Consider the following 23,880-nt stretch of genomic DNA (forward strand, 5'->3'; position numbering starts at 1 on the left):
GGAAAAAAAGAAAGGGAGAAAGGGAGGAAGGGGGGGGGGGGAGAAAGAAAAGATCCTTTAAGCAAAAAGGATTAAAGCCTTGAAAGTAGGTCTGCCCGAGCCGCTCGGCTCTCCCTGCTCCCCACCACTCGCAGCCGGGGCCAGGGAGGGATGCGCTGGGGTGACAGGAGCATCCTCCGGGAGCTGGGTCCGTCCCGAAGGGTGCAGAGCCTGGGTGGGCAGTGGCAAATCCCGCAAGGAACCAGCGGGCAACTTGGCAAAGCCGTTGTTCCCAGGCAGTTCTGCTTCGGCGGCAGATAGTCCTCGGTGTGCTTTAATTCCCCCTGGGTTTCAGATGGGGATGTTGGCTGGAGAATGATGGGGGGGAGGTTGATGGCAGGGATGCTGCGGGACCCCCCCCCCCCCCCCCCCCCCCCCCCCCCCCCCGGCCGGGGGATGCTGGGGTGGAGGAGGCGCTGGTGTGAAGGAGGAGGCTATTTATAGCTTCCCTTGGCTTTTGTTCCTTTTCCAGTAGAGCTCCTCTCAAAATAGAAGCAGCGCCGGCTCCGTGGCCACACTCGGGGCCCAGCCTGGCTGCAGGGGGCACATCCCAGCCCTGGGTATGGGAACACCCCCTGCGATGTGCTCCCATCGCGTCGGGCATCCCTTCATCCTGCATCCCTTGGGATGGGGTTGGTGTGGGATGGGGAGCGGCGGAGCTGCATCGCTACAGCCTCCCTGCCCTGGGGTGATCCCGGTGCTGGAGGGGGATGAAAGGATGTGGGGGGAGCAGGGACAAGCACAAGGTGCTCGTGGGGACAGTGCGAGCGCCCTGGCAGGGTCTTGGCCCCGTTTTGCATCCCAGCCGTTGTCTCTGCTCTTCCCTCCCAGCATCCGAGCGCCTCCCCCCCCCCCCCAAGCCCCATCTCAGATCAATGGAGCTGGGAAAAAACAAAACAAAACAAAGTAAATATTTAATAGGATCCAGGGAGCCACGGCGAGCGCTCCCCCCCCCCTTCTGTCTCCTCCAGCAGCCGCTCGCAGCAGCTCCCAAGCCCTAATGAGCCTGAGTGCAGCAGGGATCGATGGCGAAGGCAACCTCCGCAGAGGGGTCAGGTCCACCACGTGTGCTCCACCGGAGCTCGGGCTTGGTCCCTTGTGCCCCCCCCCCCCCCCCCCGGGCCTGCTGCCTTCCTCTTCCTCTTCCTCCTCCTGCCCTGCTTTTCCTCTCCCGTATCCCCTTTGTCCTCTCTGGCTGCCAGGAGGGATGAGGGCTCTGCTGCTCCAGCACAGGCATCCCTTGTCCTGCTGCCGCACAGGACATGAGCTGTGTTGGGTATCAGCTACAGGCTGGGGGCTTCCGCAGGGGGGTGTGTAGGGATGGATCCAACGTGGAAAGCTGGAGTTCTGTTCCCACAGTAAGGGAGCAGCTCCCTTATGGATGGAGGTGTGGGACTCCAGACACCCCCAGAGCTGGCACTGGCTCCATAACCTGTGCCAAGACACTGTCCTCCCTCATGGTGTGACCAGACTTGCTGCCTCCTTCTCGTCCTCATCATCAACCTCTTCCCCTTTTGCCTTGGTCCTCAATGGGGTCCTGCATCCCTGGTGTCCCCTGGAGACACTGTTTGGGAAGTGCTGGTGCCAGCCCCAACAATGCCAGTGTGGGACCTGCCTCATTGCGCTCTGGCTCCATGTGTTTTCCGAGCTTGGATGGTCCCTGTTGTTCCAACACTCATCAACAGGAGCTGCCACATCACCTATTGCCCCAGCACGGCCGGACAAGTCCTTGTTGTGCCCACCAGCCTGTGCCATGGGTTTAGGATTTGGGCTGAGCCGTGTCCCAGCCAGGCATTCCATGGGATGGATCCATGCATCACCACACAGCCTCATCCTGCCCTGGGATGCAGATGTGGCACACCGGATGCAAAACTCAAGAGAAGCACTGGGATGCTCTTCTCCGCCACCACAGTGCTTTGCAAACTGTTTTTCCATGGAAAAGCCAATTGTCCTTGGTGGATAAGCCCAGTGCTGAATGCTATCCCTGGGATGGAACAAGAGGAACACCCAACCCTGCCAGACCTCCAGTACCGTGATGCTCCAGCCAGGCTGTGCCTGAGGATGGCAACTGGGTTTCCAGCTGGAAAACAACCCGAGCCCGGTGTGGGGAAAGGTCCATCTCACGTCCCCAAGGTGACACCGAGCATCCTCCTGCAGCTCAGGGGATACAGGAGGGTGCAGAAGCAGGACTCCCCATGGGAAGGAGGCCCGCAGCGGCGCGGGTCCTGCATCAGCAGGGGCAGAGGCTGGTGGCAAGGTGCTGAGGAAGTTTTGCAGCAGCATTAGAAAATGTTGACATGTTTTCCTGGGTTTTTGGGTGTTTTTTTTTCCCAACAATTTCAGATCTGATATCTGCGCCAGATTGAGTTTGTAACCAGCTTTATTGTTTAAGCCTGCTGGGATTTCATCAAAGGCGTCTGCTGTTTACCCAGAACCATTTCATTGGAGAAAACAGCAAACAGACCTGCGTTTCTATCTGATTTCACTTTTCCCTTTTCCTCCTGAATTTAAGTGCTTGTGAAAAGCATGGCTGATAAGGCAGAGTAATGTGGATAAATCCCGAGGACTGGCTCGGCAGAGGCTCCAGCAGCTGCTCTGGGTTTATTAATAGACTGAAGGCAGTTGTGGGACCGGCTGCCGGGCTGATAGCCTGGAGCGAGGCACCGGCATTGGAGCCCACAGCTGGTTTTGACATCTCCAAGGTCCTGGCTCCTCGGGAAGAGGATCCATGTGGTGCTTTTTGCAGTGCAAGTGCAGATTGAAGCTGTGAAGGAGGCAATGTCTGTCCCTCCCCAGGGAGCGGCAGTGACCCCGTCAAGTGATGTGCTCCGTGACAAAGCCAATGCAGCCATGGGAAGCAGAGAAGGATGAAGGAGAAACTAAAGCCAAGAGGCCTTCTGCAAAGGGCATTAATCCTCCTTGCAGCTCGGTCCCTAGGGGTTGTGGTTGCCTGCCTTTGACTTCTGCCCATCGCTGACCTTGGAAACACGATGGAGAGGAGGGCTGGGGGCTCCAAAGAGGGTGCTGACCTGCGGGATGCAGCCCCTTTTGCTGCCGACCGCTCTGCCCCAGGCATCCTTCCCGTGGCTGCTTTGCAGGTCCTCATCACCCATCCCAGCGTTGTTTTCTCCAGCATCTCCCCCCTTTGGGAATGGCTTGAGTGGCCATCCCCACCTTTCCCTTTGGCATGGGCACACAACAAGCTGGGGTCGGGTCTTTCTCCGAGCCCCTTTGGCACCTCCTGGCCACGTTATCCCCGTGGCTCCTCGCCGGCATTCCGAGGACTTGTCTCTTCCATCGATCACACCTGCACGGTGACAATGTAATTTTTATCTCCGGTTGTTTATTTCTCCGACAGAACTACTTGTAAATTCCAACAGGAATATATAACCCCGCGTGTGACAGAGCCGGCGCACGGCGATTAATCTGCCCTCTGAAGACCTGAATGCACAAGTGTCCCAGTGTCACTCCTGGATGGGGTGTCAAGCCCTGGGGCAGCACCCTGGGGACGTGCAGGCACCCAGTGGCAAAGCATCCCCTGGTCCAGACGATGCTCCTTTACTCCTTACTATTGCTAGCAGCTCCAGTGGTCCCCATGGGATGCTCGCAGCCGAACCCGCTCTCCACAATCAGGCTCCTGCTCCTCTTTTGGGGAGGTTTATGCAAATAGGGCTTTTTTTTTTTTTTCTTTTCCTTTTTTTTTTTTTTTTTTGTTCTAATTCCTTGCTGCTGCTGCTGCTGCTCTGCTGTGCCCCAGATAGCAGAAGTGCTGAGGAGAGGTGTTTGCATCCGGTCCTGCGGCACCGGCGTCCAGCTGCCCTCCTGACCCAAGGGAGGAGGGATGCAGCAAGGAGATACCCCCTATATCCTATAGGGGTAAGGGGCAAAGAGCAGCCCACGAGGACACAGAGGGCCGGTACCTCCCCATCACACCAGGAAGGACGGGTGTTAGCACCCATGAGCACGGAGCAAGGATGGGGAGCAGGCTGTCGATGGGAGCTCTGCAGCAAGCCCCTGTGCCGTGGAGCTGCTTATTTACAGCCTCCTCCTCGGGAGCATCTGGGAAGCGAAGCGCGTCATTTCCAGAGAGAGCAAAATGCTGCATATTTCAGTGTCTTCTGAATTTTTTAGGTTTCCCTGAACTGTGCTAATGGGTTGGTGGTGGCAGGGAAAGAGGAAAGGGGGGGGGGGGAGAGAAGAAAACAAGGGCCCAGCCCAGCTCCCGGCCTGCCTTGCTGCTCCTCCGTGCGGCCACCACTGCATTGCTGCTCTTAAAATATTCAGTGCTGTTGGCCACAATTTCACAGCGGGTCAAAGCGAGCCGAGGCAGCAAGAAGGGAGGCAAAGTGTGACAACGAGATTAACCCCGGCCCGGCAGGTCCCCTCCGCGCTCGGCAGGCTGAGCACGACGTGCTGCAGCCACCTCAATCCCGTAGGGTGGGCAGTGAGGATGGAAGGGGTGCCTCCGGGTGCTCCAGCTTGCTGCATCCGTGGGGACAGCTCCAAAATGATGTGTAGGGGGAGTGGGAGCATCCTGGGTGTCATTGAGCATCCTCTGGGTTCCAGCATCGCCCCCAGGTATGGGATGATGCTCTTCTTGCTGCGAGCTGCTGCAAAGCCGGAGTTGTGCCGGGTCATGCTGCTGGATGAAGGGCTGAGGATGCCACCCCCAGGTCTCAGGGACATTGCTGAGGGTCCTCAATGCTTCTGCACCCCAAAACATCATGGTCCCCCAGGCCTTCTCCAGCTGTCACTTAGTGCTAGTGGAAGGTGTCCCTGCCCATGGCAGGGGGTTGGAACTGGATGAGCTTTAAGCTCCCTTCCAACCTAAACCATTCTTATGCTGGAGCATCCGATTTACGATGCAAAAGAGCCGCCACTTGAACCTAGAGGGGTTTGCTGACAGGGATGTAATAATCCTGCCATCAACTGGAGTTTGCTCTGCAGTTGCTGGCTTGCCTAAGGAGACTTCTGCGGCTGGTGGATGAAAATGAAGCAGAGAGTGGTCTGTGCAAGAGGGGATGGTGGCAGGTGTCTGTGGACCAGTGGGGATGGGCATGATGCAGCAGGCAGAAGCATCTGTGCCCTGGGAGCAATGTGCTGTCTGGAGGCTGCAGAGCTCCAGCAACTCCCCCTTTGCATGGGCTGCACACTCTGGAGCTGGGCTATGCTGCATGGCCAGCATGGCCAAGGCTTGGTTTTGCATCTCCTGCACTTCCTTTGGCTTCTCGGTTGTGTGCTGTAACTTTGGAGCTCACCAATAGCAGTAGCAGAGCAGCGCAAAGCCCTTCTCCTTGTATGCAAGCGTGGTGTCATCCGCAGGAGGTGCTGCAGCCGATGGATGCTCCCCTGGGCTTTTCAGGATGCTGTGGCTGAGCTATCAGGGTGTCCTTGGGGTGTCCAAGAGGTGGCTGCTGGCAGGGAGTTGATGGTGAAGTGACCATCCCATTGCCAGTGACAGCACCATCACTGCCTCATCCCTGGGGATACCCACTTAGGCCCAAAACCTGGCTCCCCCAGCATGTGCTGGTGTCCCCGCTGAGGTCAGGGCCCAGCCCTGGGGATGCCCTCCCGCATCCTGCAAAGAGCCGGGCTCTTCTCCCTAATTCCCCTTGATCCCTGTTAATGTACCAGCAGATGTTCCCATTATCCATTTAAATGCATAATCCTCCCTTGAATCCCGCTAAGCTCCTGGCCTTCCCGGTACCTTGTGGCAGTGCGTTCCACAGGTTAATTACGCATTTTTAATTAACCACCAAGCAGAGAGTGACCCATGAATAAGGGATGCGAAGTTCCAGCGGTTGGGAATAGTCGGTAAAACATCCCCTGGATAAAACAGCTCTCCTTGGATAAGCTCTGGAGATTCCTGGCTCATGGATCTGCCATGACCAGGGGACGGGACAGAGCCATGCCCCATGCAGATGGGACCCCCCAAATCAGGGTGAACCTCACCCCCTCCACACCTGCCTGCATCCATCTGAGCGCGATGGAGCAAGCGCAAAGAGGGAGGAGGAAGGAAGCAAAGAGAAGGGGGGGAAAACCAATTCACGTGTTGTGTTTAAAAGGCATTTTGGAGTGAATGCCGAGCAGGCTGCGGGGAAATTGCCTTCGAGGCCCGCTCTCTGCAGGGACGGAGCTGTGCACGGAGCAGGAGCATTCTGAGACTTAATTGCACATTTGCACGGGCTAGTGTTTTTATTCCTCCCAGGTCCGCGAGGTGGGCTTTGAAGGTTGCTGTCTCTCCGTAATGGTTTTCTTTATCTCCGCCAAACCCCGCACACCTGCGAGGTGGAGCGGCTTGAAAGGAATTGTGTTGGAATTGGCTCCCGGTTTAATAAATCTGCAAATGGAGCTGGGATGCAGAGAGGAGAAGGTGGCTGCTGCGGCTGGAAGCGCCCTCCCGCCTCGCTCCCCACCTCCCCTCTGCCTCCCCTTCCCCTGCCCGCTCCATTAGCTTGCTTTCAGCCTCTCTCCATGGGCCAGAGTGAGCGTGGGGTTGAATGGCCTGCGGTCCGGAACGCTCTAATGCCCACCCCGCCGCCTCCAGCAACACATTTATCCTGGCATAAACCTGCCTGTGATTCCAAATCTGGCAGCAAAAGTGAGAGTTTAGAGCCCTGCCGCGTCCCATGGGCTGTGCTGGATGGAGATGGTGCTATAAACCCCATCATGGGATCGTGGCATCATGGAACGGGTTGGGTCGAAGGGACCTTAAAGCTCATCCAGTTCCCCCACGGGCAGGGACCCCTTCCACCAGAGCAGCTTGCTCCAAGCCCCTGTGTCCAACCTGGCCTTGAACACTGCCAGGGATGGGGCAGCCACAGCTTCTCTGGGCACCCTGTGCCAGCGCCTCAGCACCCACTTCTTCCTAATATCTCATCTCAACCTCCCCTTTATGCTAACTATCCTTTGAGGACCCGTTTCCTTTCCTGTCCCCCAGTTTGGAGCTGAGATTTGCTCCCGCTGTAGCCATCAACCGTGCCCTGCCACCATTTCTCCAGCCCTGGTAACCCGCGCCGTGGCCCCGCAGGGGATAGTTAGCCAGCTCTCCACTTTGGCAGCAGAGCACAGCGCCGGAGAAGCACCGGTGGCCCGGTTCATCCGGCAGAAACACAGCCCCCAGCGTGCGCGGGGCACCCCGGCTGTCAGGAGGAGAGGAATGGGCAGCCACAGGAGTACACAGACAGGTTAATGGCAGCTGTGGATGCTGCACAATTGGATTTCACCTCCCTGCTTCTTAAGGAAGCAGCATCTCCCCCTCGCTGGGAAACCCGGCAGTCCCACTGCTGGCCCCAAGGAGCCTGGCTGGCAGCGGGGTGACCATGGAAAACACCCCAAAGTCCATTCCAAAGCCTCCCTTCCCCTTGCTGGGTTACCCGCAGAGGCCGCGCTGCCTCCTGCACAAGCCCCAGGTGAACAAGACACCAGGAGGTTTGATTGCATTGCAGGGTTTTGTTCCACTCTGTTATTCGCCGCGATTGAATTTGCTACCGCAGAGGCAGGAGCCGGCCCAGCCGGAGCTCCAGCGGGACCACGACCTTGTCTCTGTGTCTCCCTTAGCCCTCAGCTGGGTAATTTAGTGCTGGTGTGGGAGCTGGGTGTTCATCTTCCTCCAGCCGAGCATCCTGCTGTGGTCCAGCCCCTTTGCCGGAGCCAGATCCTTGCTCTGCCCCACTTTTAGTTGTTGACCTTGCAAATGCTTGCAGGGGAAGCAGCCGCCTTCCCAGCTCCCTCCTCCTTCTTTCTCACCTGATTGTGTCCCTCTGTCCTCATCTCCCTGGGTAGCTGGGGAAGGTTCACTGCCATGAGCATCACCTGAACCCCTGAGCACAGCAGAAACGCTGTGCAACACCCGCCCCCCCCCCCAAGTTTTAGTCACGCTCGCTGGTTCACGGTGTCAGATGGGAAATGGAACTTCATCTTTTTGGCTGGACTTCTGTAAAAACCCCCTCAGACCCATCCTGAAACCATGGCTCCTTGGCCCGTTTCCTCTTCGTGCTGGAAGCTGTGCGTTGGCAGGGCCAGGAGCATCCCACCCTTAGTGCGAGTGGTCTTCATCAGTGCAAACACACGCATTGGCACCGATGCTCTGCTCCCCTCTACCAACAGCAGGGCTGGACCAGACCTGGGACTGCAGCTTCATCCCACCCCTAGCTCTTAGCAGAGGCCTGAAACCATTCCCAATGGATGAGGAAACGCATCTAGGAGCTTTGGAAGCCGCTCTCTGCATGGACAGCGATGGCTCTTCACCCCCACCGCTGCGCCATCGCCTCTGCTCCGTGATTGAATTAGGAGCTGTAACCCACCTCCCTCCCGGGGCCGGTCCCCGCCGCGCCGCGCTCAGATGCTCAACTAGAGAGCTGTAATCGAATAAGGCTGAGGCAGACAGCGCGCTCGGATAGCCGGCAGGACCTCCTGCCTCCTCCCTGCCCAGCCGTGCCCTGATTTATGCTCCCAGCAGGGATTGTGCCTGGGACTCTTGGTCAGCCGGGATGGACTGCTCTGTTCCCTAAGTGGGAAGCTCGTGGGGTGAGCTGGGAGCGGGACCAGGCTGCAGTCAGTGCTGCACAACCCCTTGTTAGGCTGGTCCTTCATTTGGGGACGGAGCAGCGATAGGAAGCAAAGGGAGCCCTTATGGCAGCGGCTGCTCTCGGGCTTCCTGCGTGCAGGGAGTTAAAAGTTGTAATTAACAAAGTGCTGACGATGGGAAGGTGGGGTGGGAAGTGAGGAGTGCTAAATGAAACCTGAAAGGTTATTCCAGTAAGTGCCAGCACGGTTCCCAGCTGTGCTGGCTTTCCTGGGAGCTGGGGGATGAGGGATGGGATAAAGGGCGAGAGGATGAAGGATGTCGTTTGAGGATGCTCAGGCGCCGGCAACGCCTGCAGCACGCAGGGGCTGCTCTGTGCCCTCGCTGGGAGAGCAACAGCACAGGAAGATGTGGCAGGGGTTTCTTTGTAAGAGCCCCAGAGGAAGCTTGTCGGAGGCTGGCAGAAGCTCAGCACTTATTGGAGCGAAAATCACAGCAGGGGAATCAAAGCAGGAGGGGGACCGGCCACTGAGCGCTGAGGATGCTCACGCCAGCATCAAGCTGGGAGCGTGGTGGGGTGGATGCTGCCTGTTCTGCGGCTCCGGTGGCTTCTCTTCCAGCTGAGCAGGCAGCAGCACGGGCAGGCGGAGGCAGCCAGCGGTGGCCTCTCCCTGCCAGACGTGGCTGCTCCAGCTCTGGGCTGGTGCGACACCAGGGCTCTATTATTAGACTCCAGTAGGACTCAGTGGGTGGCTGTGAACTCCCTGATGCCTCCGGGAGCTCGGTAGATACCAGGGCAGAGAAGAGGCTATGGTGAGCTGTGTGTGTTAGCAAGGGGTGGAAGAGCCCCCAGGGCATGGGGGCACAAGGAGATGCGCTCCACAGCCTGGCAATTAGCTGTTGAACAAGAGCTTCGGCTGATGAAGAAGGCATTGATCCCCTGGGAACACACAGAGGGTTGCTGGTAGCCAAGGAGAGATGTTGCCCCAGCAGAGATGCGGGATGCAGGGCTCTGCATGAAGCCATGCCTAAAAACCACATCTGGATTTCACAGCATCACCTTAAAATGGCAACACGATGTCCCCATCGCTGCCATTCTTAGCAGACAGCATGGGGGAAGCACGTTGAGGCTGTGACACACTGGGATACCCCATCTCGTGCTGGAGGAGGGCTGGGTATACATGATGTCTCCCTGCTTCACTCCTCTCCCCCAGCCTGGTTTCCGAGCAGGATTGCTTAAATGCCTTTTATGTTGTGACTCAAATGATGAAAGGCCCGAAAATGGGACTAAGGAAGACGAGTTGTACTTCAGAATGAAAACCCCATGAAAGCAGCAGATGCTGTCATAGGAATAAACTGTATCAACAGCGATCAGATGGGAAGTGAAAAGTCAGAACAGAGTTGCTCCCTCTTTCCCTTTTCCAGTGCAAATCTGTGGGTCCATGAGTTTAGCCAGAATTGGGTAGGATGAAAGGCTTTGTCTGACAAGGTATTTCAAAGCATCTGGGAGCCTCCAGAGAAGACATGGCCACTTGGATAGGGAAACAGAGCCCCTCGGTTTTAATGAGCATCTCGGTTGCCTTCCTTTATCCTTCTGCCAAAATCTTCCTTTTCTTTTTCTCTCCCTAAAATAGACCCCAATTTCTGCTGTTTATAATTTGCTTTAACTTTGCAAACCATGCATTTGAGCACGAGGATGCCAAGGTAAAACACCCCTGTCAATCCATACAGCCCAGCCTGTTGCTTCCCCCTGTGTGTACCTCCCCATTGCGTCCAGGCTGCGGCCGGATCGGCACCACCATCTCCCAGCATCTCCCATTCCCTCCCCATTGATTTCCCATCTCCCTGTCTCCCCGCTGCGCGTGGCTCGTGCATGGGCTATAATTAATAGAAATGAGACTGCCGAGACCTTGCAGCCCCCATCCCATAATTACTTGGCCTTGCTGCATTCAAGGCGCAGCCACCGGCGATGGCAACGCATCCTCTTCACAAAGCTATTTTTACGAGGCTCTTAATGCATTTGCGTGGTGCTGGGGGATGTGCAGCATCTCCACCAAGTCCCCTCCCAGGGGGATGCACGGGGAGGGATATTTTGGGATGAGATGCCAGCGCCGGAGCTAGACAAAGCAGGCCATTAGCAACGCGCCGTGTGCTGGCCACGCTCATCGCTGCACATTCATCCCCAGCATCCAAGCGCACAGGTTTCGGGGCCTTGGCAAAGCGTTGATGCTCAGTGAGCGGTGACCCCTTGCAGCATCCCGAGAGCCACGGAGGGATCACAGCAGTGCCCCACATCCAGCTGGGCACACGGCATCCCCCTGCCGGGTCATTAAACCTCCTAAGGGCGCCGTGCAAGGCGCAGGTCGGCTCCATACGCCGGGCAGAGGAGCAGCAGAGCGCAGCTATTCGCAGGGCTCTGCTTTTAGCACTGGGCTTTTTGGGTACAAAGTTGAGTGCAAAGCACAGGAGGGGTCTGTGAGAGGCAGCCACAGCGTGCCAGCACACGGCTCCCATAGGGTTGGGCTTCTGCTGCTGCCTGCGATGCTCGCGTGGCTGCTGACCCACAGGGATGGTCACTTGGAGGGCTCATTGCGCCACGCACCCACCTTGTGAGGGAGACCAAGGGGCTGGGGAAGGTGCTGCTACCCGGTTTGGATGTGGGATTGAGGCCTGAGGCTCCAAATGACGCCATCCCCTTTCTTTTTTTTTCCTCCTTTATATTTTGGGGAGGAGAAGAAAATGTGACAGAGGCAGTGGCTTTGATGCCTGCACATCAACCTCCTTCCCCCCTGCTGCAGGCAGGATGATGTGCCGCTGAATGGGGAAGAAGGGAGATGACAGGCTCCAATTTGCCCTCTTCTCCACTGAACACAAGGACATCCAATAAATCAGGAATGCAAAAAGGGCTGAAAAGGGATGAAAGGGAGCCCACGCGGCACGGTACGTAATTGGCTTGTGGATCTCGGTGGCACAGGACACTGCTGGGGTCAGGACCTCAGCAGGATTACACGTTTATAGAGCTAATGCTCTTCCTATTAGCCGTGCTAGCATAAAAACCACTGCAGAAAGGCCCTTTGCCTCCCTCTTCCAGGCCAATACCTGCTCCATCCAGGTACAGGTCCATCCAGCGCATCCCTGGCTTCCCGCAGCCTCCGGTCTTAGCATCTCCTGTGGATGCAGGCTGGGTGACAGGGCAGCCGAGCGTGCACCCGGGCAGCTGTCACTTTGCTCTTCCATCTCACACGTGCTCCGTTCTGGCTGCATTTCTGATCCTAAAGGAACCCCCCGTAGGTCCCAGCCAGCCGCTGGAGGGGAAATGAGCTGGTGAATCTCCTATCGCTTGTTCAGCCTTCGATAGGGATCTGGCTGGTGCTCGTCTGGGGTGGGTTTTGTCATTTCATCTGCGCTTGTTTTGCTGTGGAGCACCTCTGGAGGGTTTCACTTACAAAGGACGCCCCATTCTTATTCCTACTGTGAATGAACTGCTTTGCATTTCTGTGAATGGGAAGGGAAACTTGTCACCTCAGGACAAAAAGGGAGTGGAAGTATCTGATGATCCCCTGAGAGCCTCAGACAATCCACTAAGCTCAAGTCATCCTCCTGCATTTCTCTCTCCTCCGGGGCAATTGGAATTATCAGTCCCTTTGGGAGGACCTCAGGATCTCCCTATCCTTTGCCAATTCCCATCCTGGCTTTGCTGGAAGCTGCTGGAGCCCCATCCTGTGCTGGGGACCAGCAGAGGATGCTTGGTGCCTGCTGGGGGTCAGGATGGCAGCACCAGGAGCTGAAGCCCTTGGCCATGCCTGAAATCCTGCAGTATCCATGCACGCCATGCTCAGGGTGCCCATGGGCTGTGCAGTCCTCTCCCAGAGGAGCGGGAGCATCCCTGTGCCCATTGACACCTCCAGTAGCAGTAGGACCCAAGGACCATGCGTAAACAGGGATGAGCCATTCCCCTCCAGTGGGCCACTGTGCTGGGAAGGTCCCAGTGGCTTTTGAGACACTGGTCCATCATGTGCAATGGGATGAGACACAGGGGCATGATAAACCCTCAGGCAGCAGGGAAAGGAAACTTGGGAGAAGAAGGCAACCCCTTGTCTCTGGTATCCAGGGATAGGACGGGAGGGAATGGTTAAAAGCTGCACCAGGGGAGGTTTATACTGGATTTTAGGAAGCATTTCTTTACTGAGGGGTTGGTTAAACCCTGAAGAGGCTTCCTTGAGAGGCAGTCGATGCCCCAAGGCCTTCAGAGGCATTTAGGCAGTGCCCTTAATAGCAAGCCCCTGGACCAGATGATGGGTGTAAGTCCGTTCCAATGGAAATATTCTATTCTATACCCTTCTATTCTGTCCTGTCCTATCCTGTCCTATTGATCTGCCTTCAACCCCATGCAAGCAGCAGCCCAGCCTCTGATCTAGTCTCCCAAACACCAGCTTTTAGGCTCCGCACCGTGGCACTGTGTTTGTGCCCTGTGCCTGCATCGGTAGGACCAGCATCATCCGACTGCAGCTGTACTCCAAGGGCATCACTGCAGCGGAAGGCGTGCTGCAAACCGGGGTTAAGCAGAGCAGATTACGCAGGGAAAACACACTCCCCACTCCCTCCGTTTCTGCGTAGTTAGTCCTGAAACAAGCTTTTAAATGAAACAAGTTTCCATAGCCGAGTTTCCAATCCCAAAGCCACTTCCACCACTGACCTCCTTTTTCCGCCCCCCTCCTTTTCCGTTAGCTGAAGCAGCAGGAGGAGGAGATGCAGACACAGAGAGAAGTGCTAATTAAACAGGGAGTTCCACATTAGGGTACAAATCCTCTGGACCAGCACAAACCCTGCCAATTTCTGTATTTATCTATTATTTTTGCAGCACAATTGTAATTTCCAGTGGTGCCTCCAGCACCAGGAGAGAGTTCAGGGGCTGCTCTCGGAGAGGATTAGCACGCTGGAAGCATTATTACTTTCCTTCGCTGTGAATTCAGGAGTGATTCCCTGATGGCTGCACTCTATATAGAAGTGAATCGGTACTAATTTGTTTTTGAGGATCACACATCCACCAACATGTGAAAGACAATCCTGCCTCTCGATGTATATTTCGAGTCAGTGCTACAGCAAACAATATAAAATAAGGAAGCAAAGGAAGCCAGACCCTGCTCATCCAAAGAGCCAGAGCTGGAAAAGAGCGGACTTTGATTCTTTTCTTGCTTATGTGAGTGGGTGCTGCCTCTTTCCAGCAGCGTTTTGGGCTTTGGCTGTGCTGCCTGTAGCGATGGGCAGCAGGGGCTTGGCCATTCCATGCACTGAAAGCCTCAGGGATGCTGCATCGGACGGGATGTCAAAGAGACGGAGCATAAAAGGCTTCCTCCTTATTCTTCCCTTTTAAATCATCCTGGAGTTTAACTGCAAGAGAGAAATAGATTAACTAATTGAATCTGTAATGACAGAGGGGCCGGGCACCTGGCAGGAGAGCAGGAGCCCCACCACCCATAGCTCCTCTGTGTGTGTGTGTGTGTGTGTGTGTGTGTGATTCAGAGGGACGTGGTCCATGGGGAGATATCAGAGCCGGCTGAAATGGAAGACAAAGCTATTGTTTCAAACAGAGCTATTGATTTTTACATTATTACACTATGAAATTTATGGTCTGGTTTCAAACTGCAATCGGAGTTAATGACCACCATCCAGAAACTTCCAGGTGACCTTGGCCTCGGCGTTGGGGGAGGAAGGTGAAAAGCTCTAGAGAATGGGTCAGCAAATGTAAACCACACTCCTGACGCCCAAAAGGATGTGGTTTTGGGGTGCTGCTCACCCCAGGTCTCTGCCCTGACTCCAAATTGGTGGACACCAAGGGTGGAGGGGGAGAACTGGACCTTCTCAGCTCCAAACAAAATCTGCTGCTGCTAAGCATCATGCTGCTCCTCTTGAAGCCCCCAGCCAGAAGCACCATGATGTTCTCATTGCATGGTTCTCCATCCTTAACTGCCCTCCTGGTGCAGCTTGGCTGACTAAGGGTTTGGATGGAGCTGGAGCTCCGTCCTTTACTGATGCAGAAATGCAAACTGGGGGCTCCAGAATGGATGAGAAGCACCCAGGAGCAAGAGAAACCCTGTAAGAGGGAAGAGCAGTGGCCAATGCCTGCAAAGGGCACGGCCCATTCCCAGCGCTGGCCGGCCCTCCCACTGCAGTTGTGTGAGGAGGATTTGCTATGTTGGGGCTACCAAAGTGAGGATCAGGGCGACCAAGAGGAGGTTTTTACCAGTTAACACATGAGATACCACTGACACAAGAAGGGTTTGTAGGGGCTCCAGCACTCCTCAGTTTAAAGCCTTAAAAGGTACCTCCTTATGCATCTTTTAGCACCAACCTCTTCCCGAAGCTTTCCTTAGCAATATTGGTTCTAAATTTCCTTGCATGCTTCTTCCTCTGGGAACACTCTTTTCATTTGCCAGTGAAGGAAGGCAATTTCCAGCAGCTGGAGATGGGGTTTTTTTTTTTGCTTGTAGTACCTTCTCCCTGGAACATCCCTGCCACTGCACCCGGAGCTAAAGTTGTGTGAAGCCGGTAGCCTCCAAGCTCATCTTCTGCCTCGGAGGTCATAATTGCCATTAAATCACAGCTTGCCTAACCAAATTATGCAAAACCGGAATGATCTCCAATGATTTTTATGTTGCTGAAACGTTCCAGAACTGCCGGGGTGATGACTGGGGGATTGGGAGCAGCTGTCACTCTATCAGAAACCATAACTCCAAACAGCTGGGATCTGTCAGTTATTTATGACACCGTTTGCGAAGGGGGGGGAAGAGAGAAAAGGATTAAAACATGATGAAGGTGGATGGGTGGCTGCCACTCGACAGCTGACAGGCAGCTCGGGCAGGATGAGAGCCCTGTCCCATGTCCCCGCCGGGATGCAGGGAGCAAACGCGCTGAGGATGCTCCTGCTGTGATCACCGCAGGACCACGGGGCAGCACCTTAAGGGGCTTTTTGCTGCTGCTCGCTGGGGAATTGTCCTGGTGACAGGCAGGATGGGCTGGTTTGTTTTATCCTCTGTGTGGCAAGAGAAGAGAGGGAAGAGGGAAAAAATCCCCCCTGCAGCTCCTAAGCACGGGTCTGACACCGCTTTGTCGCACTGTCCCAGATCTGAAGTTCCGCTCTTGGCTCTCACCCAGTTGCTGCCACTGCTCTGGCCTTGCCTTTCATCGTCCTTCACCCAGCAGATGGAATTGTGAACGTTTGAGGCTGCTTTTTCTCCTTAAGCAGTAGTTTCTTTCTCGGTCCCATCCTGAGTTAGCTCCCAGTTTCAAAGTGTCTTTTGCCCAGGGGTTGCCCCAGTTCACTCGGATTCCGAAGCCATCCTTTGCTAGCTCCAGGGTGTGAATAGGACAGGAAACGTCTCTCTGGTCCTCACTGACAGCGAGGTGGTGGTGTTACACCAGGTGTGAATTTGGCTTCAGAAGAGGGTGAGTGATGAGCAAACTTCTGCTCGCAGCTGGGATTATCAGAAAGGCAGAAGACAGATGTTTTGTCCCCACTTGTAGCTCGCTCTGCTTAAGTATTATTATTTATATTATGTAGTAGCTATACATAGTGTTTTATGGCAGTAAAGATACATAAATCAGCAACCAGAAGACGAGGGCTTTGCTCTAAAGAGCTTATAAATCTAACAGCTTGAGCAGCACCGGTAATGGACACAGTAAGCAGGCAGTCAAGTTGCATGTAGACATGAGCTAAGATAGGTCTCTCCCAAAGCAGATGGCGGTTTAGGAGAGATTTGGAAGAGAAGCAACCTGCTCCATCCTCTAGACCAGATCCTGCTGGAGATTTAGACGGGTCATGACCCATAGAAACTTGTCTGGGTGGAGAGGTGGAAGCATCCATCTGAGAGCAGCAGCTTACAGAGAGGGAATGGGCATGGGGTGGAAAGGGCTTGTGGTGGGGCTGCCTTTTGGGGAGCTCTGAAGCTGCATCCCTCCTAAGCCATAGTAAAACCTGTTAGTTCTTCCCCTCGAGCCTGAGGCTCCAATGAAAACAAGTGGCATCACGTCTTCCCAAATAAACCAAGGTTTTGCTTCACTTGGAGACACAGTAAAGTGTCATAAAGCTTCGAATGCAAGAAAAGTGCCAGCACAGGGACCCTGGGTGCCCTGGCAATGGGCTGAGCTGAGGCCAGCATCCCTGCTGCGATGGCAGCAAAGTGCTCCAACCCTTTGAACCTTCTTCCCCCCCTTGATCTTGGGTATCAAACCAGCTTCTTTTTGCCTTCTTTAAGTTTCTTCCTGTGCTGGCACCGGCCCGGAGGATCCTGGTCTGGGCTGGTGGAGATGTTCTGGTGTCTGGCTGAGCACGCTGGCTCCGGGTGTCTGCATTCTTCTGGCTGCTTTCAGCTCTTGCACAAATTGAGGCTTCACGCTAAATGCATTACGCTGTATAACAATTAATCCCGTGCTACATATAGAAAGTCCTTACTCATCAATAATGCATGCAGGAGGAGTGATTTTCACTCTCAGTAATAAGGCAAAGACAATGGAAACAAGCAGGTAATGGAGAACATTTATAACGATGTTAATCTAATAATGAGTCTAACGCTGTTAAAAGTAAGACTGCAAACTGGACGCATCCAAAGATAAATTATTTTGAGCATTCATTAACTGATGCCTAATTAATGCCCAATTAGAGAGATGCTGCATGGGAAATGGTTTGGACACTCAGACGAATTCATTCCAATCACTGAAACCTCAGTCAAAAGCAGGAGGCAGCAGAAGGATGCGGCGAGAAGAAGCCGAGGTGATAGTGCAGTGTCTATGGGAGAAAGGCAGGAGATGAAATCCCCCTTGCTGGCTCTATCGGTGGCAGCGGGGCTTTGTTTTCACTCACTTCCCTAGCAGGATCCTGTAGGGTTTTTCCATGCTTTTGAAGCTCTCCCTCCCCGGCGAGCTCTGACACGGGCGCTGGTGACCCTCCATCTGCCTCGCAACCTTGACAAGGCGCAGTTGAAAGGGCTCTATCAGGAATAACAAGTTCAACAGGCTGTAACTCCCCGGGGAGCCAGGCTCCTTCCAGCCTGGGAAGCCCAGCGAGACCCCAGCGCTCCTGCCTGTCTCATCCCAGCGGGGCTCGGCTGCTGCCCATTGCAATGCTGGTGTCACCAGCCTCAGCAGCTGCACGGCTCCATGACCTCTTTGTTTCTTGGGAGTCTCCTTTCTGGATCTAAATTTACCAGTCCCAGGAGCAGCTTCTCACAACAGTAGGCAAGCAGCAGGCTTTATGGGCTTGGAGGGAAAACATCCCTCATGAGACCATGCGCCATGAGTGCATGCACTGGGGAGTCCATATGGTTCCTCTTTCCAAGCCCTGCCCACCTAACTGTTATTTTTCCAAGCACCCATCCTTCTGTTTCCCAGTTCTCCTTACCACTGAACTTCAGTACATAGGTAGAATGACATCCCCGGCTTTTCTCCCTACCATTGTACTCTTGGGAAGCTGAGAACCAACAGCACCGTAGATGATCCCCACAACCACGTCTCCCTCTCCATAGGAACTCCAGCCATTAGCTCAAAACCTGTTAATTAAAGAGATGGACTCACTTCCCTCTGACCTTTACCTCTGGAGTTATCCCTGTGGGCCCGGAGCTGTTAACCACCGTGCTCCCTTTCGGCAGGAGCCTCTACCTTGGCCGTGCTCCAGGGAGACCCAAGCTGCCTTCATCCATTGCCACGCGTTGCTAACAGCCGCCTGTCATCACCATCCCTATACATGAAATCCTGTATGCTCCCAGATCCCTGGCCGGCTCCACCTCCTGTCAGTAATCCCGTTAGCCTGGCAACTGTCGTGTCACGGAAGAGCGCATAAAACTGTTGTTTGGAAGCAATATGTAATCTTCCAACCTGCTGCTTATAGCTGGGAGATGGTTTATTGATTCAGACCCTTGTGATTTGGTATTTGCAATAACAGACTCCGCATGTGGGAGATCGTCACAGCACTTGTGCCTGGCAGGATCTTACTAATAAACATCAGACCTACAGAAGGCTTCGTGCCTCGGTGTCACCGGGGTAAGACGGGGAACATGAAGCCGTCCTACCTTGGCGAAGCACATCCATGGGTTAAAAAAAACCCAGCAGAACACATCTACAAATGTAGCTTTACCCTTAACCATCCTTATCTGGCACTCGGATATCGCAATATCCTCAGGATACGGCTGTTCCCCAGGCTGTGCTTGCACGAGTCACAGCGAGGGCTCCCGTTTTGGCAGGGACCGCTCGGTAGTCAGCGCTGGCAATGATGCTCCCACCACCACAGCCCCTCTGCCATCGCAAAGGCACGATAGCAGAGCCAAAACGCTACGGTGGTGACTTGGAGAGCGTTCCTTTTCCTACGCAGCCGTAGGAGTTGTCGTGAGTTGGTGACTTACAGCCCCTTGCCGGCAGCGACACAGGGATGAGACATCAATCCCCGTGGCCAATGCTTTGTTTCCGAAGGGCAGTGCCTGGAGGAAGGCTCCCTCTTCTCATCGCAGCCAAGGCTTGGGCCAACGCTTTGGCTAGTGATGCTATTATTTTCCTATTCACAGCGCAGTCAGTGATGACTGCCTCTTACTGGTGATTTATGGAGGGTCTGAATAACCCTGTTTATCTAAAAACGACACAACTTTGCCTTGAAAGGATGAGTCCAGATGGACGTGTCACCTGCTGTTAACTAAATGGCAATAGATCTCCATGCCAGGCAAAAGGCAAGGGTAACCACAGAGTTATCCTTCAAACACAATTAATAAGGGAGCAGCGAGAGGGTTTTGCCTCCCACTTGCGTTCAGCTGCAGGCACTCGAAAGAGGGACTGAACAAGCCCAAGGGGTCCAGGCTCATGGACTCGCTGGTGATGACGGCGTGGAGTAATTAGAGATGAACTTCACTTCCACTCTTGTTTTTCACGTTCTTACAAGCTGAGCAGGACTCGTGGGCAGGATGACACTGGCAGCTGTGCGTTGCTCCCGTGTTACTCCCTTCCCCTGTAAGAAGTCCAGAGGCAGAATTCATTAGACACAAGCAAATTCTGTGTGTGAGAAGGGGGGGGGGAAGCTGGATCTAGGAGGAAAATCTGAATGAAAAATGACAGGTCTGGTGCCACGAGTCTGGAAAGCCACCGGGCGCAGAAGGAATAGCCTGAAAGCAAGCCTGGTGCGAGGAGTGGGAGCGAGACGGGGATGGGGTGGTGTAACCAGCACTCTGAGAGCTGAGCGGAGGGAGGGGATGATTGCTGCCTTCTTCTCTGCAGCGAGAAAGCCACGGTCCTCTAAGGCTGTAGCCTTAGAGGATGCAATATGCTTTGCCACAGGACATCCCTTTGGAAACGTGTCTTGAGCAGCCCGCTCCCAAGCGGAGGTTTCGGCTCAGCCTTTCCCACCAACTGCTGACAACGCGTTTCCTTGTAAACCCCTTGGGTTTCGGGGTGGGTGAAGGCGGTGTCTGACAATGGTAGTGAAAAGAGGTGGTGGGGATGGGTCTGTGCTGAGCACTGGAATTTCGGGTGGTTTGCTGGGAATTGCTAAAGCTCTGTGCCTTTTCCTCTCTGATATGGAAGCACGGGTGATTAAAGGGATGCATCACAGGAGGGATGGGCACCTACGAGGGTTGGCATCTCCTCTGTTTGCTCTCACACCTTTGCACCATGGCGTTCCCTTCACTGTGCTGCCTGCCTGCGGGCAAGGAGGGGGCTTTGCTCCTTGTGGATTCTCCCTGGGAAGGTTCCTCCTGCCTGTTTCAGGCTGGGAGCACAACCACGTGCCTGGTGCAGGCAGGGATTACTCCCTACATCACGTTTAAGCCACCACTCATCGCGGCAGCGTGGGTACCTCATGAGCGGAGAGGAGGGCTGAGTTAATAGGGAGTGTTTCTCACCCGGAATAGTCCCCATGGAAGGCGATGGGTGGGTGGGAGGCTCCCGGGTCCCCGCTGACGCCGCTCTCCCCTCTCTCTGCACAGGGGGGTTTGCAGAGCTGCTGCTGGTGCTGCTGGGGCTGAAGGTGCCCAGCGCCTTGGGCTGCCCCACTGACTGCGTGTGCTACCCGTCCCCTATGACCGTCAGCTGCCAGGCTCACAACTTCGTGACCATCCCCGAGGGCATCCCTGAGGATAGCGAGAGGATCTTCCTCCAGAACAACCAGATCACCTTGCTGCTGCGGGGCCACTTCAGCCCCTCCATGGTCACCCTCTGGATCTACTCCAACAACATCACCTTCATCGACCCCAACACCTTCGATGGGTTCGTCAACCTGGAAGAGCTGGACCTGGGGGATAACCGCTACTTAAGGGCTTTAGCTGCAGACACTTTCCAAGGGCTGGTGAAACTCCATGCCTTGTATCTGTACAAGTGCGGGCTGAGCTCCCTCCCCAGCGGGATATTCGGTGGCCTCCACAACCTGCAATACCTTTACCTGCAAGACAACCACATCGAGTTCCTTCAGGATGATATTTTTGTTGACTTGGTTAACCTCAGCCATCTTTTTCTCCATGGAAACAAGCTCTGGAGCCTCCATCAGAACACATTCAGGGGACTAATAAACCTGGACCGGCTGCTCATCCATCAAAATCAGCTGCAGTGGATTCACAGGCGGGCTTTTCATGACCTCCGAAGATTGACCACCCTTTTCTTGTTCAATAACAGCCTCTCAGAGCTGCACGGGGACTGCTTGGCCCACTTGGGAGCCTTGGAGTTCCTCAGGCTGAACGGGAACCCATGGAGCTGCGACTGCAAAGCCCGTTCGCTCTGGGAATGGCTGCACAGGTTCAGAGGCTCCAGCTCCAGCGTCATCTGCGAGTCCCCTGAGCAGATGCACGGCAAGGACCTCAAGGTGCTAAGAGCAGAAGACTTTAGGAACTGTTCAGGGTCCGAGTCGCTCCATCAGATCAAAACACACACTTTCTCCACAGCAGACAGAGGAGCCTCCAAAACCCATCACCCTCACCACTCCTCCAAGGAGAAAGGCAAGGAGAGAGGGGCTGAGAACAGTTTGCACAGCAGCCAGCCCGCCGTCCCCCCCGGCTCCCGGCCGGGCTATCGCAAACCCGGCAAGAACTGCACCAGCCACAAAAGCCGTAACCGAACCTCCAAACCGGGCTCCTTGGGACCGCGGAAAAACGGGCAGGAGGTTCCAGACTACGTGCCTGACTATCAGCACAAATACAGCTTCGGGGCGATGCCCACGCTGCCCACGAAACGCAAGGGTAAGTGCACCCGGCGGACGCCCATCCGCCCGCCCAGCGGCGTGCAGCAGGCAGCCGGTTGCTCGGGGCTCAGGGCATCGCTCCTGGTCTTTATGGCGGTGGTAGTGGCCGTCATCCGCTGAAGCGCGGCGCGAGCCCGCACTGCCACCCATCTACAAAGGACCAGAGTTTCTTTTCTTCTTCTTTTTTTGTACGTGGCTAGCGTTGGCCTGGCGAAGGGAAGAACGTTGTCTCGGCTTCTGATGGTCTCTCTCCGTGCCCCGGAAGGGCTGCCAACGCGGACTTGTGCCGAACGCAGCGGGAGCGGATTAAAAGGCATTATCACACCTTGTCACAAACAGCCTAACCGAGCACCCACAACAACAAACAACAAAGCCAACCTTGCAAGAGAGCAGATAACAGGGACGGTAGCCAATTGGTCGGTGACAACAACCGGACACATGGACTGTACCCGTGCTCTTGTGAGATCCTGTTCGTGCTGGAACGGCCCCTCCGATTACTGACAGGAACATAACTGCTGTAAAGACGATCACCGATTAAGCCTACATTGTTTCTCTGAAAGCAAGTGCAAGGACACGGATACCGATGTAATAAAGACATTGGTTCTCCCATGGTTTAGCCCTTTTTGGCTCCAAACCCAGAGGCCAAAGTTGGCTGGGAAGCTCTTAGAAGACAATCTCAACCCCCTGAATATCTCAGGCATTACAGCAGAACAGGGCTTTGCCTGCTGGGCTTGGAGTAGCCAACAACCAAAGGAAAGACTGATTCGAGGTGGAAGGAAACAAAGAACCAACCCCGACAAAGCCAACACTTAAAGGAATGAGGTACCTGCAGGAGGTGCGTCTTTTTGTAACCCCTGTTCACACACCTGAAAAGAAACCCAGACCCAACAGATGCACAGGCTCCCCCCTCTTCCCCTCAGCTATCCATATGTATGTCTTATAATGTTTATAAACTATATGGAAACTATATCTTTGGAACTAAGGATTGTATTGTGGAATTTATAGCAGACCAGTATATGGTTTTCCTTTTTCTTTTCCTCAAGACAACCAACCGGCAGCAGTGCCTACAGATGCTGAAAGCCATCGGGCGGGCTCAGTACGCGCGGGGCGGGGGGGTACCAGGACCAATGTTCTCAGCCATGCAGAGCACTAAACTGTGGGAGGGGGGTGGTTGTATGAAACGCAGCAAAGCCCATATGCAGAGAGCCAAAACTCACCCTTACGTCCTAATCTGTAACTGGGGGGAGAGAGAGATTAGTTAGTCCGAATATATAGAGCCATAGAGCTCTGTCTCCGTAGAGAGGTGCAAGGCCCCAAGGAGGAAAGGGGCTTTTGGGGGGGCTGGAGACAGAGAGGGGCTTCCAGCCATGGCGGTGGTGTGAGGACCTTTATAGGTGGACCAAGGTTTTCAGTGGGGCAGCAGGGAGCAGTTCCAAGGCTGCGGATAGTCCCGATAGCATCAGAAGAGGTTTTTCCCACGAGGAATAGGTTGTGTCATGGGAAGAGTCGGAGGAAGGATAACCTACAGCTCCTGGAGGGCTGGCGAGAAGCACAGAGCCCAGGGTTTCTGGTCCACCACAGGAGGGAAACATAGATGGTCCAAGGCAGCTGTACAAAGCAGCTTGAGGAGAGGTGGAGGAGAGGGAGCACATCTGCTTGTTCCCCTCATCCTAAATCCAACTCTGTGGCAGAGGGATGCGTTTGCTGGTCGGGGGCACGGCAGAGCTGGTGGCTTCACCCAGGAGGTGCGAATTCCCTGTCAGCGTGGATGTGCGAGACCAAACAGACACTGAAGTTAATGAAACAAGGGAAATAAAAGTGATCTTGGACAAGAAAAGGCTGCTGTGCGTTCTGTAACCGTACCCCAGCGGCGGCACGTTTCTATCCACGCGCTTTGGGGATGGAAGAGGGCATTTATGCAGTGGCACATCCCCTGGGGGTATCTGGGAATGCAAAGGGAATTGGCAGCTTGGGGAGGGGGGGGGAGATACAGCCTCTTCTGCCCATCTCACAAGTGAGGAGGACAAGGGCTTGGGTGCTTCGCTTTTAAATACCCTTCTTGGGAAATGGCAAGGAGAAGAAAGGAGGAGGTTACTTCATCAAACCCTCT

General features: G+C 54.8%; 1 protein-coding gene across 1 annotated transcript in view; it reads left to right on the plus strand.

Moving 5' to 3' along the window:
- Positions 1-23,240, plus strand: part of RTN4RL1 (reticulon 4 receptor like 1) — a 28,500-nt gene extending 5,260 nt beyond the window's left edge. The window contains exon 2 of the mRNA XM_057420795.1: positions 20,527-23,240. Within this exon, the coding sequence (XP_057276778.1) occupies positions 20,527-21,890 (1,364 nt within the window). The 3' untranslated portion in view covers positions 21,891-23,240. The remainder of the gene's footprint in view (positions 1-20,526) is intronic.
- The last annotated feature ends 640 nt before the right edge of the window (positions 23,241-23,880 follow it).

This window comes from Pezoporus wallicus, unplaced genomic scaffold (assembly GCF_028554395.1).
Source record: "Pezoporus wallicus isolate ANWC-B61680 ecotype Strahan unplaced genomic scaffold, APGP_CSIRO_Pwel_v1 contig_14787, whole genome shotgun sequence".
Classification (NCBI taxonomy): Eukaryota; Metazoa; Chordata; class Aves; order Psittaciformes; family Psittacidae; genus Pezoporus; species Pezoporus wallicus.